The sequence below is a fragment of the Eubalaena glacialis genome, chromosome X, assembly GCF_028564815.1.
Source record: "Eubalaena glacialis isolate mEubGla1 chromosome X, mEubGla1.1.hap2.+ XY, whole genome shotgun sequence".
Lineage (NCBI taxonomy): Eukaryota > Metazoa > Chordata > Mammalia > Artiodactyla > Balaenidae > Eubalaena > Eubalaena glacialis.
The window spans coordinates 124,315,958-124,333,533 of record NC_083736.1 but is presented as its reverse complement, the minus strand read 5'-3'; the positions used below and the strand labels follow the sequence as shown (position 1 = coordinate 124,333,533).

Sequence of the window (17,576 nt, the reverse complement as noted above, 5' to 3'; positions counted from 1 at the left end):
AATCCTTGATTCTGAATTCTTCCCCTGACCTCCCCAGCACCTGGCCCTAAGTCCCTCTGGGAAAACACTGTGAGCTCAAAACAGTTGGTTGGAGTTTGTTCAGTGGGGTTTTTTCCCCAAGTTTATTGCTCAGTGAAAGCCAAGGTATATCATGAAAAATGTGAATAGAATATAAATTATCCCAATTCAACAGGTTAATCAAGGTTATTTAGGGGCTATAGTTGTCACTGTAATAAAATAATCACAAAAAATAATTTAAATGGTTTTATTTAAGTCAAACAACAATTGTAGAGATCCTAGATATTGCTTTTTGAACACAAACATAGGAAATTAACAAAACAAGCATTCATATTTCTAGTTTTAAACACTTAAGTTCTACATGTGGAATGCAGATATTTGAAAGAGATTTTCAACAAGGTCAACACAATGTATGAGATAATACACACTGGGTTATGGATTAGGCTAGTCTTCACCTCCATCTTCCCGTTTATAATCCTAAATTGGCTGGGGGAGTGTGTGTGTGGGGGGGGGTGCTTTTTTGCTTTTTCATTTCACAAATGATTGCTCAACACAGAATGAAATACACCAAAAGAAGAAAATAGTCTTTTTATACCTAGGGAAGAAGCTACTACTCTTAAAATGATCACTTCAAGGTAACAGACATCCAGATTGATGTGGTTTTCTTTGAAACCTCATCAGTAAATCATTTCTTGCACAGTAGGTTCGGCATTAACCCTGCATTTAGGATAGGTAGTGTTATGGAGGGCTGGCTGCTGCATACCAACGTCAGTATCAAGTTCTTCATCAGGAATTAGAGACTGTCCCGGATACCAAGCAGGACAACACTGGCAAAAAAACAAAAAGTGAACTGCAGATAGGTCAAAACAAGCTACATTTACTCTTAGAAAAATTTCATAAAACATTACTGGATATGTCATTTTAAATGCTAGCTTATAATAAAACACGATGGAATCTTTTATTTTTAATACCTCATGTTCAAAGGTATTAAAGGTATGGTCTTTACATAGGTTGCGTTTTAATAAAACACATTAGACAACATACACATCTTATTAGAGAACAAACATTAAAAACTTGCCATCTGGTGAAGGCTATTTTTATAGTTACTATAGAGCTCACGTTTCTCTATTCAATCAGATCAGTAAATGGGTTGAACTGTCATCACATTGAAAATATACAAAATTTTTCGCTCCATTAGATGATTTTTAAAGAAATATATTTTCTTCAGTTTTAACAGATTCTTGGCAACAGGAATCTTATTCAAAGAAGTTTTGCTCCTGTGTTAAGTTACTATCAGTCCAAGTGCTCTGAACACTCCCCCCTTTAAATGCTTCCTGCAAACTTAGTTTTTCAAGCTGTAAATTTCAATAGTTATGGTAGAAACCAAACCTCAGTGGGAAAAGCAGTGCCCTTTGGAGTTGTCATTCAAACAAATATAAGAGTTCTACCAATTTATCACTTGTCTAGTTTTGCAGAAATTCCATTCACATAACTCCTATGAAAATCAACCACAGTTTTACCGTATCAAATGACCCAAAGCACACCACAGGTATCCAGGGGAGATCGTTCACCAGTGCATCTTTAGCTTGATTTTAAAGTCAACCTTAGAGACAATCTGGGCGCTGCAGTTCTCAGAGACAAACTGCCTACCCACGGGCTAAAGATTTTTCAAGTTAATGAACTTTTCATGTGCCACACTTTTGGTACCAAGAGATTTAACCAGGAAAAAGCTCAGACCTCAGGGTTCAAACTACAGCATGAAAAAATAAAGTATACAGCAAGCACCATCTACTTCCTTTGATCTCTCAAAGATGTCAACACTCTATTCCAGTCCGGGGGTGGGGTGAAGTGGCTGAGCCCTGGAAGGAAACTTCACCCAAAGGGGGAAAAATCTGTTTGGTGGCAATTTCAAAACAAGTTTCCAAACTGTAGAAGGGACTCCAGCCCCTTTGACTTGCAGGAACCACACATAAGAAAAGGACAGAAAACACTACAAGGCAGGCTTATTTTAATTGCCCACGGGTTTCCAATGCAAAGCGCGACAACTTAAATGCATATTCCAAATTCTTGCTCCAAAGCCGTCTTCTTTGTGCACTGAAAAGGAGGAAAGACAACCCCATCAATTGTTCTCTGCAGATAAAGGCACTGTTTTGTAGATTTCCCCCAAATCTGAGCCAGCTTTGCTAATGACCTGCCCACCCACCTGGGGCCCTTCCCAAGGTGGCCCACGGGAGCTGCCCCACACCTTCAGGAGCCCAAATACTCGACAGCGGGCAGCCCCAGAAGGCTGTCTTTTCGTTTAGCTGCTGGCCTCCACGAAGACGCAACCTGAAAGAATTCGTGCCGCTTATTTTTCTAGAGGAGACGGGGGTCAATGACTACATTTTTAAAGCCCCACATTGTTTTTTCCTCACGAAAGACATATGAAGGCGAATCTGCAACATTTTTCTGCAGAGAAAACACGGACTCGAGATCCCAGAGCTACCAGGGGTTCTTTCACACGCCAGTATTAAGGCAGTTAAGCAAAAGCTGAATGAAAGTTTTCGGAATCGCGGCCTTTTTTTCCCTTTTTTTCGTTAGACCACCAGCTGTTACAGCACACACAAAAGCGTACACAGTACTGTTTTTCATAGGCCCGCGTTTAAATGAGATATGCAGAAAACGGGGCCTGACGAACGTGTAGGGTTCGAAATCGCAACGGCACCTCCGTGTCGCTAATCCAGGGCATTTGGTTTGGAAACGGTGCCTCCGTGCTCCGCTCACGGGCCCCGCCATTGTCCTGGAAGAGAACGGTGTCCACTCCTTGGCATTTCGAGACTCGAAGTTGCTGGGGGATCCCGACACGGTCACGAAGCTCAAAATGGCATCCCCCACCCCAGAGGGCCCGGGAGAAACGATTTCAGTCGGGACTGGAGGGCGTGACGGCCTCGAGTGGGTTTCAGGTCCAAGCCCACCCCCCACCCCGGGAACCCCAGCCCCCAGAAGACTCGCCAACTTCCCACGCCCAGGATGCCCTGGAAGAACTTCTTCGCTTCCGTTTTTTTTTTTTTTTTTTTAAACAATTTTGCGCTCGGCCGCCACGACCTACATTCTCCCGCGAGGGGCTCCGAGCCGAGGAATAACAAGGGAGTTGAAACCACACAACAGTTCGGCAGCCCGCAGTCAGCGCTTTGCTGCGCTCCGCGGGGGTTCGCATCCGGCCGCCATGTTCCTGACCCGAGAGCCGCCCCCAAAACCAGCCCCCCTTCTCCCCAGCCTTCCCCTCCGCCCCCCTCCCGGCCCGGCCGAGGCCGCGGCGCTGCAAAGCCGCTTTCAACTCTCCCCCGCCGCCCCCTCGCAACGAAACCCGACTCGACGGCTGCGGGCTGTGCGCCTGCGCGCGGCGCGGGCTCGGGAGCGGGCGCGGGGGCGGGCAGGGGAGGCCGGCGGGCTCCCGGCCGCGGCTTGAAAAGGCCGGAGCGACGGGGAGCGGGGGAGGGGTTGGGGCCCAGGCCGGAGCCTACTCTTTCCTCCCAGCGGGTCACCGCTCCAGCCCCGGCGCGGCTCTCACACGTGCGCGCTAAAAACCCACTTCAAAGTCTGTTCTTGGCGCGGGGGCGACCCCCGGGCCCTCGCGCGGGCCGCCAACCAGGCCCCGAGCCTTGCCACCCCCTCCAAAACCCTGGCGCGGCGACGAGACCGGGAAGGCCGAGCGCGAGAACGCTCGGTTAAGAGCCCCGGGCGCCGGGATCGGCCTTCGGGCGTGCGAGTACCTCCCTCCCTCCCCCACCCCACCGCCACCGCGCCGCCGCCTTAAGAAAATGAATGGAACACAAAGTTTGCGGCCAGCGCTGCGCTGTGGCCATCGGAGCTCACCATTGTTTGGGCTCGTATTGACCCCAGGTCCGGATTAGGTAGCGGCTGATTCCTGCTTTACAGCCCCGCCGGCCTAATGAGGCCGGGAAGGCGATGGGGCGCGAAGCGTCCTCGGAGCCCGGGCGACCGCCGGCTTACGGCCGCCAAGGGCCCTGTAGGTGGAGGTCAAAGGGTCAGCTGGCCGAGACCGCGAGAGAATTGACCCTAGGAAATGAGGTCCCCTCCTCCCGGCCCCAGCTTCGAACGGGCCTTGCAAGAACTTGGTGTGTGGACAGGGACCCCGGGTGCCCCGACGAGGGGCCTGAGGACCCCGAGCGGGAGCCCTGACTTCCGCAACGCCTGGCCTCGTCCCGGGGCAAAGCCTGACTAGACTTGAGCCCCGAGGGGGCAGACAGCCCGAGAGAAAACCAGCCTAGCTGCTGGGCGGAGATCCCGCGCTTCAGGGGATGAGCACGCCGGTAGCGATTCTTTCAGAAACTTAAGTGGAAAGAGGCCCTTAGACTTTTTTCGTTTGTTTGGGGGGTTTTATAAGGGGAGGAGAAGGAGCCAGGAGCGAAGAGGCGAGGAGACAGCAGGCGGCGAGGAGGGGGGGAGGGGCGAGGAAGTCCTGAACACAACTTTCCTGGGAGGCTTTGTGAACGGAGGAGGTCCCTGCTAACTCTCCAACCTCCGCAGTAGCTAGGACCGACTACCCTGCTTAGCCTGGACCCTGATCTTTAACCTTCCAAGCTGGATGAAGTCCAGACTTCTGTCTGCGTGGAAATAGACACCTTCCCCTTCCCCACCCAACGTGGAAATCTTAAACTAAACCACCCATTTTGGAAAAGATGATGGACTTTTAACAAAGGTCTTACCAGGTGCAAGAAGTAAAATAACAGGTCGATTACTAAGAACCCAGCTGACATTCATGGTTTCCAGCTGATCTATCTTTAGGGCTGCAAGGGTTTTTTGTTGGGGGGTGGTGGGTGCGTATTCTTTAAGGTATTTACTGAAAATTCAAGAATGTCAATGTGCACTCCCAGAGTCAGATTATAGGAAGAAAATCTGTGAAAAGTTTTCTACTAACGTAAACTTTTCTTTGCAACAAATGACAAGGGCAGAGGGATAGACTATTTGAGAAATACGATGCTACACCCAGATTAGAGGAAATCATGTAGAGGGGCAAAACTTTTACATTATCAATATAGGTTATCATCATTGTTCATTGGCATCTTCCCCTCTTAGGACACAATGCTCTACTGTAAATTTTTATGGTAGAGTAATTTCAAGCCTAGTAAAGAAAGAGCAAACTCTATGTGTCCTAAGGAGATGTTTAATTGTTTAATATATTTAATGCGGAGGGGTGGGGGAAGCAAGTTTCTGAAATAATCTTTCAACCAACCCATCATTCTACTGCCATTTAAGGTTAGGTTACATTGGGGGTGGAGAGGGAATTCATAGAGAAAACAGTAAACTGTGGAAGTTAAATGCATATTTCGGAAGAAAAACATTTAGACTTCAGTTGGAACACATTTAGAGCCAATCTTATGAGTATGCACTTTCTGAAAACTTGCTGAGCATTTAAAATCGTCTCTGGTTTGAAGTGAAGGAAAAATCCTGAAATAGGAATTTGGTCCAGCACCCTCAATGTCAAGGTCAAGATTGGAATGTCTGGGCTAGGAGTGGTAGACTGACCAGGTTACCTGCTCATCACTTGTGAAGTCATCCCAATCCGTTCATGGCATTCAGACCCTTGCCTTGTCTATTGGTGGAGGAAAGTGCAAAAAAACGCATTCTCCACAAACAAAAAATCGCATCCAAAGCATTTTGCAATTCGAAACTGTCAATAATTAACTGTTGACAAAGATCAGTAGATAACTTAAAATACACTGCTTCAACTGTGTCCAGGGAATCAAAGTTTCTTTTAATCATCAGAACTTCTCTGAGCATTTCAATTTAAGGTCGATTTATTTGAACATGGAAAAAAATCAGGCACCAAATACAAAAATGTTATAAATAGATGTGCCAAGACTTTATTTCTTCAAAAAGAACAATAAACAAAATTCTAGAATTCAAAATGATTATGTATAATACCAAACTGACTGCCACCAAAAATCCTAAGAGCACTGCCCCTTCAAGAGAAGGAGGTACTTGGCCTATTCATTACATTTCTAAATTCTTTACAATTCCTTATCTCCACCATTCTACTTGCTGATTTGCAAGTTGGTTATTCATGAAGAGATTGGGCTCTCAATATTAAACAGCACCCTAAATTAGTAAAAAAACAAAAAACAAAAAAAAACTCTCTCAGTACTCTACCCACTCCACCCCCCCAAAATAGCAATCACTTTCTTTTTCATATAACTGTAAGAGAACTGTTTGTCCAAATGAGTTGCTTCGCTGAAGATTAAATGGATTGTTAATATTTTATCACAAAGCAAACAACCATTTTTCATTGTTATTGATTTTAATGGAAACAATGCTCTTAACATCTTTGCCTACAAACCATGAACTTTAAAAATACATATTTTGCAAATTTTTTTCTTTCCATAATATTTCAGAACCGCTGCAGTTATTACACCGCTATAAAAATGTTATGAATAATTGTGATAATTACGAATTGTACTATATACAGCAAAACAAACCAGCCTTTGCCTTCCAAAATTGTAAATGGACTATGGTTCTTTTAAGAAGCACTTTAATCATAAGTAAGCACGGCTCGACTGGCCTTACTCATCACCACTGTTTCAGACATATGCTTACTTTTGAAAATATATAGATAGCTAGATAGATTTGATAGGCAGATTAGATAAGTCATAGATACAAACATATATAGGTATATGGGTGATCTCTCAATAGAATAGACAGACATGCATCTTGCCGCAATGTTCATTTTTATGTAAGATAATAAAAAAAAACTAAGGGACATAAAACTCATTAGGTTACCTTATGTTTATATATGTAGGGCAGGGATGATTAAATCCAGCTTCTCAGTCTTTGAAGTACAAGATTGAGATGTCATGGCCACTAACTGAATTGATCAGTAATATTTGATTTGCATGCCGAAAATCCAGGACAAACACATTTAAACTCGCAGTTAAACAACCATCTGAGCTAGAGATAAAGAAAGGAGGGTCTTCCCAGATGGAAACTGACACTGTAAAGAATCTATACTGCAATAGAAAAATAATTTAACAATTAAAAAAGGGATCTGAGTGAGTTATAAATACCAACAAACAAGATTTCATTTGCTCTCGTCTCCTCTTTGTAGAAGGAGGCTGTTACAAAACAAGAGAAAGGAGTCAGTGGTTCAAAAATTGTAAATTGTGTTCTTTCAAAACAATAAAATTTAATGCTAAAGCGGTTATAATCAAAAGCTGTACAGAATTTGTTAGAAAACATTTTCCATAAATATTGTTCAGTTCCCGGCACTTGTAGCAATAATTAAATTACAAACGATAAATATGGCATCAATGGATATGTATTTACAAAAAAAAAAGTTATTACAAAAGGCAACTGTATACTAAACGTCACAATCTGTGTAGAGTAACATCACATCCTCAGCCTGAAAAAATACTGAACAACAGTTTCGACCCCATTAGACAAAAATACATTCACAAGTGTAATGCTTTGAGGAAAAGTTCAAGACATAACAGGACTTTGGCACGGTTTAAGACTGTGAGAGTTTAAACAATCACCACTAAGGCGAAGATTTTTCCATCAGTTTTAACATCACCACCACCACCAATAAGCCTTCTATAACTTCCTCTCAGGAAACAGGACAAGAGTTAAAATGAACTGAAGGCGTTTAGGGATGGGGTGAGCAGAGAGCAAGAGAAAAGGGAGGAAAAAGCAGTGAGAAGATTTTTTTTTTTAATCCTTCAAATGCCAAAACATATTTTCTAATCCTGAGAAAAAAGGGCATGGCTACTTTTGGATCTTGCCCCAAAACCTTCCTGGACAATTGCAATTAACAAGATGTAGCCCTATGTATGGCCTCTTGCCTTAAAACTCCATTTCCATCTGATTGGTCTCAGTTTTCTTTTTAAAATGCATTTGGTCCATTCTATGGTCAACAGGGTTTGTGTTTGTGTTTGTCCTCAGACGTACCATTCGTTAAAATTGGGAGGAAGTCCAGGGTTGTGGCTGGTGCTAGTTTGAACTGCAGAAGGGGTTTTAGTGGTATCTTTACTGTTTGCAGAAGCTATAGCGGGTGGAGTGGAAGATTCATAGCCTGAACTGGCAGCAGGGGAGGAATCTGACCCTTGAGATTCATGAACCTAAAATTAACATGTATATATTATAATGAATATAATTCCAACTGGCATTGTGCAAGCAAAAACAAGAGCAGAATTAGAGCACTGTAAGAGCAAGACCGCCCAGTGACCCACTTAAAAGAGAAATGCTGCTGATTTGGGGGTTTTGTTTTTAATTTCCACATTACCGATGTCTAGAAAACCCCAAGATGTTCGCCAACAAAGCAGTCTGAGTCCTAAGACTGGCATTATGCAAAAGGAATAAAGCACTCTGATTTACTCATGCCCCTTCAGAAATGCTTTCTCCGCGGATGGAGCGGGGTAAGCACGTAGTCTTTGGGACCCTACAAAATACTCCGGGCCCAGGTTTCGCCAAGCCCGCTTTGGCTTGGGAAAACAGGTACAGAGAAAGGTGGCACGGGCGCCCTGGGCGCTGCGAGGTCTCAGACAAATGCGTGGGAATCCCACCGCGCTCCTCGGCCCTATTGTTTTACCGGAAGCCGAAGAGGGAATGAACCACCCGCCCCCGGGTTCGGCGCGGGCACTCTCGGTTCCCACCGCGGGCTGAGCCGGGTAGAGGCGGCCACTGCGACCTCCAGCCCTGGCGAGCTCGGTTAGAGCTTCCCAGTAAACAACTGATTGTTCCCTCCGCTCCCTCCTCCTCCCCACTGTGCTCTCCCCCGCCCCCCTCCGGGTCCCCAAAATGGGTTCAAGGTGTCAACGCTGGAGCAAATCGGATTTAACGTGGAAGATACAGGGTTGGCAGCGCAGGCGCTTCCGTTCCGCGACCCGGTGTCGGGCCGAGTGTTTATAAACCGCCGACCGCTAATAAAGAGGTAATTACCTTCATGTGCTTGCGCAGGGAGCTCGGGTGCGTGTAGGACTTGTCGCACACTTTGCAGATATAGGGCTTGTCCGAGGTGTGCACGTGCATGTGCTTCTTGCGGTCGCTGCTGTTGGCAAAGCGTCTGTCACAGCCTTCAAATTCACATTTGAACGGTTTCTCACCTGCAAAAGGCAGAAACGCAAAGGGGGGTAAATATGGTCAGGGGCCGCGAGCTTCCTTGGGCCGAGCAGCGGGAGACAGAGCGCCCGGCGGTTTTCCCCGAGAGGGAGCGCCGACTGGGGGCGGCTGTGGCATCTCTTTTCCCTGGAGAAAAATGGAGAGCGCGGGTTGAGCCTGCTGGGGTGGGGAGTGGTGGTCGGGGGCGGGGGTGGGGCAGAGCCGGCCCAGAACTTGCCCGGCCCTTTGTTCTCGCGCGGGATGGAAAGCCCCTGGCTCCTCCAAAGTTGCCCCTGAGTTGCGGTACCCCCCTACCCGGCCCGGGGCCTCCAAGCGCAGCCCCGTTGTGCCGATATCTCGGCGTTGCAGCCAAGGCCGGGCGGGACAATGGACCGGGGACAGGACAATTCCTTTTAGTTCCTCCTTTGTACCTTTTAATTTGCCTCTTTCAAATGCAGCGATTTTGCTAAGCCCAGTATTAAAAAGCTTGGGTCGTCGTACTTAACTTTCGAAAAGAGAAAACTATATAAATCCAGGGGCTCCGGACAGTTTTACAAGATGCTCTGAACAAGCCACGAAACTGTCGTGCCTTTTCTACTTTAGCTTTCCTCCCGGAGGACTGAAATGAACCTGGAACTCCAAATAAAAATAGTTTGACAAAAGTATCATTTAATTAGGAGATGTGCCAATCAATGGTAAAAAAGAGCGGAAGTAACCGAAAGTTAGTTTTCATTAGCATTTCTATGGTTGCCTCCCCCGACTGTGTGCCGAGACTAAGTCTCTTGTAAGCAATTCCTCTCCACACGTTCGGAGTCCCTTCATAGTAACCCAGAAAGAGACAAAAAGAGGCGGCGCCAGTATGTTCCTGGGCGCGAGAAGGTTCCAATTAGTTCCTGAGACCGCAGAGCCGTCTGCCCGGGAAGCTAGAACTGGGCAAAAGCGCCGCGGGGCGGGGAAGGCGAGAGGTAGAGGGACAGTGACAGCCCTACTTTTTCGAGCGGCCCCGGCGGGGCGCCGCCCCTCTCTCTCGCCGCCACCCCTTGCTCCCTCGCGCTGAAAGTCGGCTTCGTGGCGCGGTGCCGCGGCGGACCCCGCGCCCGCCCTCCCCCTTACCTGTGTGGGTCCTCTTGTGGATCTTGAGGTTCTCGGAGCGGGCAAAGATCTTCCCGCAGCCCGGGAAGGGGCAAGGGAAGGGCTTCTCGCCCGTGTGCACCCGAATGTGATTGACCAGTTTGTACTTCGCCTTGAAGGACTTGCCCTCGCGGGGGCACTCCTCCCAGTAGCAGACGTGGTTGTTCTGCTCCGGGCCCCCCACATGCTCCATGGTGACATGTGTCACCAACTCGTGCATGGTGCTGAAGGTCCGGTCGCAGCTCTTCTTGGGCCGGCTCAGCTGAGCCTCGTCGATCCACTTGCACGACAGCTCCTGCTTGATGGGCTGCCGCATGTAACGGAAGAAGGCGCCGGGCCCGTGGTGGGCCGCCACGTTCACGCCCATGTTCATGTTCATGGGGCTGTAGTTAGGGAACTGCGCGCCGGCCGTGTAGGGGTCCGTGCGCGGGCTGGCCACCGGGCGGTACGGGTCGGCGCGGCCGAACAGCTCTCCGCGCAGCCCCAGGTGGACCTGGTTGTTGTCCACGTGCCCGGTGGGCGACGGGTGCCCGGCGCCCTGCTCGTGCAGCCCGGGGAAGAGCAGGTAGCCGGGGGGCTCAGGAATGCCAGCCGGAGCGTGCAGGCTGCTCGCCGAGCCGGCGAAGAGCCCGTGCTGCCCGCCACCCGAGGCCGCCTCGCCGAGCCCAGAGCCGCGCTGGCGGAACAGAAAGTCGCGAGTGGAGTTGAAGGCGGCGGAGGCGGCACCGCCGTAGCTGGGCACCTGGCCGGCGTGGTGATGGTGGTGATGGTGATGGTGATGATGGCCCAGGGCGTTGGCGTAACCCGAACCCTGCGGCGTGAACGCCGAGCTCTGGCCGGAAGACAGATCGTGAGCCGCGGCGGGGCTCAGCTTGAAGGCAGCGGCGGCGGCGGCGGCGGCGTGGGGCGAGTCCCCGAAGGGATTCAGCCCAATGCCCGCCGGCTCGCGGTTGGGCATCTCGTGGTGGCGCGGCGCGCCGAAGCTGCCCACTCCCAGCCCGGGGAACTGCGGGCCTCCGTCCAGGAGCATCGTCATGGGTGGGGCGTTCTGGTCACCAGCGATCCGGCTGAAATGAGCGAGGGTGCGGGCGAAGGAGATCTCCAAAGTGTCGCAGTCGGAGAGGGGTGGCGGCGGTTGGACACAGTCGGGAGACCCCCAAGGCAGTACCAGGGGCTGCAACTTTCCGTCGCTGCGAGAGTCTCCTGCAGAGGGATAGGAGGGAGGAGGGGAAGTAGAAGGACCTGGGGGGGGCGGAGGGGGGAGAAGGGAGGAGAAAAGACTCTGGGACTAGATCTGGTTTAACAAACTAACAAGCGCGCACAAAGAAAAATAAGCAAAATAATAAGTGGAGGGCGGAGTTTGCCAATCCTGTCCGGGGCACCCCTCCTCTCCCCGAGAGCGCACAACCGCGGGGCCAGGAAGCTCCCTCGGCACGGGCCTCACGGCTAGACTGCGCTTAGAAGCAGAGCCAGCTCGCGGCCGGCGGGCAGGAGGCAGGCTCGGTCCTCGCGGCTCGCCGCGCCAGTCCCAGCCTCTTCGCCTCCAGAGTAATGTCCTTGGACTGATAAAGTCACTCACTCACTCCTCTCACATAAACCGAGCGGGAGGCCGCGCGGCGAGGGCCAATGGGGAGCCAGCTGGCCCGCGGTCACCTGACCCCCGGCCCCGCAGCCTATTGGCCGTCGCCACACTGATTGGCAGCGCGGAGCGGGGAACATGGCAGCCGCGGCCGAGCGGCCGCCGCTGATTGGGCCGTGGCCGGGAGCCTGGCAGGTGAGGCGGCGGCGGCCGGGAGCCCGCGAGTGGGCTCCGCGGGGCTGGCGCTGCCGTGGGGAACTGGAGCCAGGCTCAAGCTGGCGACCGGCGGGGCGGAGCCAGGGCCTCTCCCTGGCTTCCCTCCCGCCAGAAGCGGGCGAGCACCCCTCGGGCGCGCTTTACCCGCTTTGGCCAAATGAACTCTTTGCCGCGCGAGGATCGTTCCCACCGTCGGCGCGGCGCTGGACGTCCAGCCCCGCTTGGGCCCCCTCCGCCACAACACTTCGAGAATGTGCCCCCTCCGCGGCCTCAGGGCGCGGATCCCGGGGCGAGAACAACAGTTCCACTCTCGCGGCCCATTAGCCGCGTCCTCCCCACGCGCCACTGTGGGCCCTGATGTCCCCGAGAGCCCGGACCCAGGCCGGCCGGCTCGCCGTCTGTGACCGAAGCTGCTGCCGGCCGGCCGAGGCCCGAAGGAGGAGAAATGGTTACAGTTAGAGCCATCTCCCTTACTTCCGTCTGAGCCGCGCATTGACTTTGGTTTGTGAGTCGTGGCTGTAGTATACTGTCCCCACCACTGTCCCCGCCATCCCCCCCCCACGACACACCAGGCACAAGACGGCAAACACATATAACACGGTAAACTCGCACACACCACACTAAACACGCACACAACTAGCAACAGTAAGTACCCACAACCCAGTAACACAACAAACTACACATAAAACAGTAAACAGGCACACAACAAATTAAACACACAACAGGATAAACACACGCACGTAACAGCAAACACACAAAAGCACAAATACTAAACATGCACAGTGTACACTTAGCCTGTGCACACCAAACATGCACACAGCACACTAGACAGCAAACTCACTAGACACACACAGAATCAGTGCCGTTTTCAAACCACAGGGCTAATCAGCTTCGAATTCTCAACATTTTCAAATGCAAAAGTGGGGGGCGGGAATGGGGATTGTGAGGTGGAATTTTCTTCCCTCTGAACTGCCAAGGCTTTGCCCTCTTCTGCTCCTACCCGGAGAAGCATACAGTGACCTCGGGAACTTCTTACCCTTACGGATTGACTTTCCAGGGTTGTGTGTGGGATCACTGTCCCCTCTCCTGTCTGGTGCGAGGTCTTTCTGGACATAATGACCAGGTTCAGACAGGGCTATAAATCCACTCATTTTTGTCCAGCAGGGCATTTGCAAAGACTGTAGGAGAGTGAGAGTGAAAAGAAAAGGCGGAGAGAAAGATGGCTGTTATTGTCACACCCCGAAGAGAGCCGAGCCCCAAAGTCTGCGCCTTGAGGCAGCCTCACAGCCTGGCCGCCATCTCTCTGTAGGAAACCGAACATCTGATCAAGTTCAGAGGCGCTTGGCGAGACCGCCTCAAGCAGCGCTTTATAACTGCAGCCTTTCACTTCCTGCCCCCCCAATCCGCCTGGCCTGGTCAAGACTTCACCTTCTTTCTTTGCCAGTTTGCTGGGGGGAAACCCTGCCGGTAGCGCACTTACGTAGTGATCACCCCCTCCCTTCAAACTCGCCCCAATTCTCCCTCTACATCAGAGCTCTCTCCCCAGGTTGGAAGGTGAGTTCACTGCTGACTTAAATTATTACATCTACTGAAAACAGGCTCTCCAAGACTGGCTTCCGTGCCGCTCAGCAGAGGGTTTCTTTGCGGGGGGGCGGGGCGGGGGGAGGAAATGTTCACTGAAGAACAAATAAGCCTAAATCATGCAAATGAATTCCCTGGAGTCAGGTTTACAAAAAGGGATGATTGCTTTTCTTTCTTTTTCCCATTTCTTCCCCCTTCCCCCTTTTATATTCTCCCTTCCTTCTACCTCTCTTCACCTCCCACCAAGCCACACGGACCCTGGGCGCACAGTTGGTCTGAAAAAGTTTGGATTTCCTACCGGCGCCATCCCCGAGGAGAGCGGGGCTCGGGGGCGGAGAGGAGGTGGCTCTCGAGCCCTAACCCGGCCAGCGCTGATGCGAGGGTTTCCGGGGAGCCCCGCCAGGTACCCCGAGAACCAGGGGCCCGGCGCGTTTGGGAGTCCGGGCCGGCAGCGGGGCGAGGAGCCGAGGAAGGAGGGCGCCGAGGGAGCCTCGCCTGCCCCTTTGCGGGGAGGGGTCCCGAGCGCAGGGCAGGGGATGTCGCCGCCGCTGACCTACCCGGTGCCCAGTGTCCGTTTTGATATGGCCACATTCCGATAATTAATTGCCTCCAGCACGTGCTCTGTAGTCCCAGGAACAAAAAGGCATAATTCAATTAGGTCATCAACCGAGAAGTGGGGAGGGGGGATGCTTGTTAAGGGGCCGACCTGAGGCGGTTCAGCCAGGCCAAAACCCCGGGCGGTGGAGCCCTTCCTGGGGCAGCCCGGCCCAGCCCGAGTGTGCGACTCTGAGGGGGTGTCGTTGCTCGTTGGGGCGCAGGGACCCCCGATGCCCCCAAGAGGACGAGGCTGGGGACTTTGTGAGCAGCAGGGCAGAGGCAGGCCATTTCGAATTCTATTTCGGTTGGTCTGAGTGGAGGTTTCTTTCTGGGGAGGGGGAACCCTGACCCTTGGAACGCGATAGAAAGCGAAATACCTCCAGATATAGCAAGTTGCTGCAAAAGAAAACACCCCCCCCCCGCAAAGCAAACCACTTCTGTTGGGCAATAATAATAATAATAAGCGAAGTTCTCCTGATTACCTGCAGCCCCCGCCCCTCAACTTACTTTTCGGAGGAGACCCTGAGAACAACTTCGGGGGACAGGGGGCTTTAGGGAGCTGAGTCTGAGAGCAGAGTGGTGGCGGAAAGAGGCAAGTGAAGAAAAGTTTTTTTCTGCACACAGGCTGGGGCGAGGCAGAAGAGAGCTCTGGTTTCTTCGTTTCTCAGGTAGAGGAAGGAATCACTGGGCAGGGCAGGGCAGGGCAGGGCGACTGGAATCCAGGGGTCGTGGTTCTTATTTTATGCTAGAACCGAGGCTCCCTCGGCAGCTTTGGCTTACTGGGGTTTACATGTGTATTAGGCGGCGTAAATTAACCAATAAATCTCTTTTATGCGTCCCCCAGTTGTATGTGGTCTGGTCTAAATATCCACATGTCTGTACGGATAGGAAATATAATGGGATCCTTTCCCTCACACTGAGTTCAAACAGTAAATAGGAAAAAGATTTATTTTCATGCCCAAATCTGAAGCAATAAATAAAATCAGAGAAACTGATCATTGCCAAACGAGCAAAGCATTTGAGCCAGAATTTTAGGATCCATCTTGGAGAAGCAGGAGGGAAACAGAACGTCCAGAGGGGAAGTAGGGACGAACTGGTTTCTCCATACAACCCAGAGCCCCACGCTGCAGCACTTTTCTCTTCAATCCAGCCTACTAAAAAACAAAACATGTACAGCAGTTGTGCTATCGGGCAGAATTTCTTCCTAAACACATTTTCTGTGGCGGACATGAAATTATCCTAAGTCGGAGACCTACCAATTTTAAGTCCAAGGGAAACACTGCGGTCTTTTCTTCTGTTTTGTATTTAGAAAAGACTTGCAATCTAACACTCGCAACATTTTAAAGACCCTTTAAACCCAGCAAGGGGATTTCCGTTCTGCCAATGCTTCCTGATTTATTTCAATAAATGAATCTTTGAATCCAGGAAAGGAATTATTCCAAGAAGCTGAATTTGGTGCCCCTGCCTCTTCCTAGCGAAGCACAAAGTGTTTCTCGTTGAAACATGTCCTTGAAACTCACCATTATTCGCAATTTTTTTTCCTGGTAAACGACACTTTCTTTACATCAATCCCCACCCTCTCTTCAGAGTCCCAGATCTTTTTAAAAGAAAAACTGCAAATCGCAATAAAAAATGAAGGGGGAAGAAAGCTGGGAAAGGAATGCGTTTTTAACTCCTCTTTATTTTTATGCTAAGATAAAGCTCTTAATTGGCTTCAGGGGCCGAGCTAAACTATCGATCTCGGGAGCTCCGGGACTAGGGGACACTCATCAACCGCTCATTTGGGGTCCAGATTTTATTGGCTACATCAGAGTTTTCACTACCCTCTCATCATTTGACAAAAATTTTATAAGTCCTGGATACCTTTAAATTCAATATAGAATGAACAAATAGATATTGTTAACCAACCCTTTTTAAAAATCCGTTTTGTCTTTGTCCTCTGCAGTCCACCACATATCGCTGCCCAATGTAATGAAATGCAAACCAGACAGGAATGAGACATTTTCATTCATTGTACTTGTCAATCAAGGCTGTGCAGATAGATAGACAGATAAACGATAGATAGATATTTGAACTTCAGAGACACAGGCTGAAGTAAATAGGGTTGAACTTGGAGAAAGGCAGGAAGTTGAACTAGAGCTATCAGAATCTAGTTTGAGATTATGAAGAGAGCCCTGGAAATGCAGGAAATGGAGTGAAACCCTAGGCAGTGGGCAGTGTTCTGTCACTAGCCAAGTCTGGGTGCCAGGCTCATGGCGAGCCGTGGTCCTGGCCCACCAGGACCTGCAGCCAATGAGTACCTTTATTGCCCTGGGGGTGCCTAGGTGTTAGCCTCCAGACTCTAAGGTACACTGGGAGGGGCTCTGGATGCCAGAAGGACAAGTCACATTGAAAGAAGACTTCCCCTTCCCTTGGGATCAGAACCCTTTGTAGGTAGGAAAGCACTTAGGCAAGCGGAGAGGGAGATCCAGGCAGGGGCAGAAATACGCAATGATGCATTTGATATGTGATTCCAAGTCCTCCCCCAGTCACCTGAAGAGATGGAGGAAGGAGAATGGATTTGGGGTGCAAAGCTTGCCTAACATTCTGGAGCTCTCATTTACCCAGGGTCCCAAGTTCCTTCTAACTGCTAAATGCTCCATTAGTCGTAGTAAATGATTTTGGCTCCAAAACAAGTGGAGAGAAGCCTTGACTCTCCTGAGGTACTTACTTATTCATTTCCCTGCTTTGAGACAGGATCCTGCACCCAAGGTGACAGGAAGGGTACCTCTGGAGCACATCATGGCTTCTGGCAGTGACTCTCATCCTTGATGCCCCCGGCATCCCAGCTCCGCTTCCCTATTCCAGGCCTCTTCCACCATTCCCTCTTCCTCCTCCCCTTCTCCCTGGGGGGCAGATGCTGCATTACCTGAGTTATCTTCCCTTTTGCCCAAATTGGAGTGAGAATCCCTGCCACCTAAAGAAATGCTGTGCCTGGCTCATTCAACTCCCAAGGAACTTTATATAGTTCAGGAGCGGCATTTTTAAAATCGAATTGCCTGTGGTTTTTGCATTTGGTTTGGATTCACTCCTCTAGTCCTTTCCTAGTGAAGGGACAGGAGGAAAGGGCTTTGATATTAAAACAAAGCATGGGGGCCTCCCTTCTCACCTCTTCCCCCACCCCCAAACAGACAAGAGTGGAGGTGAATTAGACTAACTTGTAGCATGAACGTGATTTGGCAACTGGCAAACCAAATCTGGCCTGTTGTATTTGTATGGCCCCAGGAGCCAAGAATTTTTTTTTTAATCTTTAAAGAGTTAGAAGTAGAAAAAGAAGGAGGAGGAGAAGGAAGGGGGTGGGGAGATTATGCTACAGAGACTG

General features: G+C 50.2%; 1 protein-coding gene across 2 annotated transcripts; it reads right to left on the bottom strand.

The window, feature by feature from the left end:
• Positions 1-695: 695 nt before the first annotated feature.
• Positions 696-11,278, bottom strand: ZIC3 (Zic family member 3). Of its 2 annotated transcripts, none has more exons than XM_061178862.1 (3): positions 10,225-11,278; positions 8,953-9,116; positions 696-845 (listed from the first exon to the last, which is right to left on the bottom strand). In XM_061178862.1, the coding sequence occupies exons 1-3, from the start codon at positions 11,276-11,278 to the stop codon at positions 696-698; spliced, it is 1,368 nt and encodes a 455-aa protein (XP_061034845.1). The 2 variants fall into 2 exon arrangements, with proteins under 2 accessions (XP_061034845.1, XP_061034844.1); XM_061178861.1 differs by lacking the exon at positions 696-845 and adding an exon at positions 7,953-8,132.
• Between the last annotated feature and the right edge of the window lie 6,298 nt (positions 11,279-17,576).

What these genes read in the sequence shown, in the direction of transcription:
- ZIC3 (XM_061178861.1), bottom strand. Translation starts at nt 11,278, where the DNA reads ATGACGATGCTCCTGGACGGAGGCCCGCAGTTCCCCGGGCTGGGAGTG. An exon ending in CCACAAGAGGACCCACACAG is followed by an intron (nt 9,117 to 10,224) that starts GTAAGGGGGAGG and finishes TGCCTTTTGCAG; the next exon opens with GTGAGAAACCGTTCAAATGT. An exon ending in CCCTGCGCAAGCACATGAAG is followed by an intron (nt 8,133 to 8,952) that starts GTAATTACCTCT and finishes TGTTAATTTTAG; the next exon opens with GTTCATGAATCTCAAGGGTC.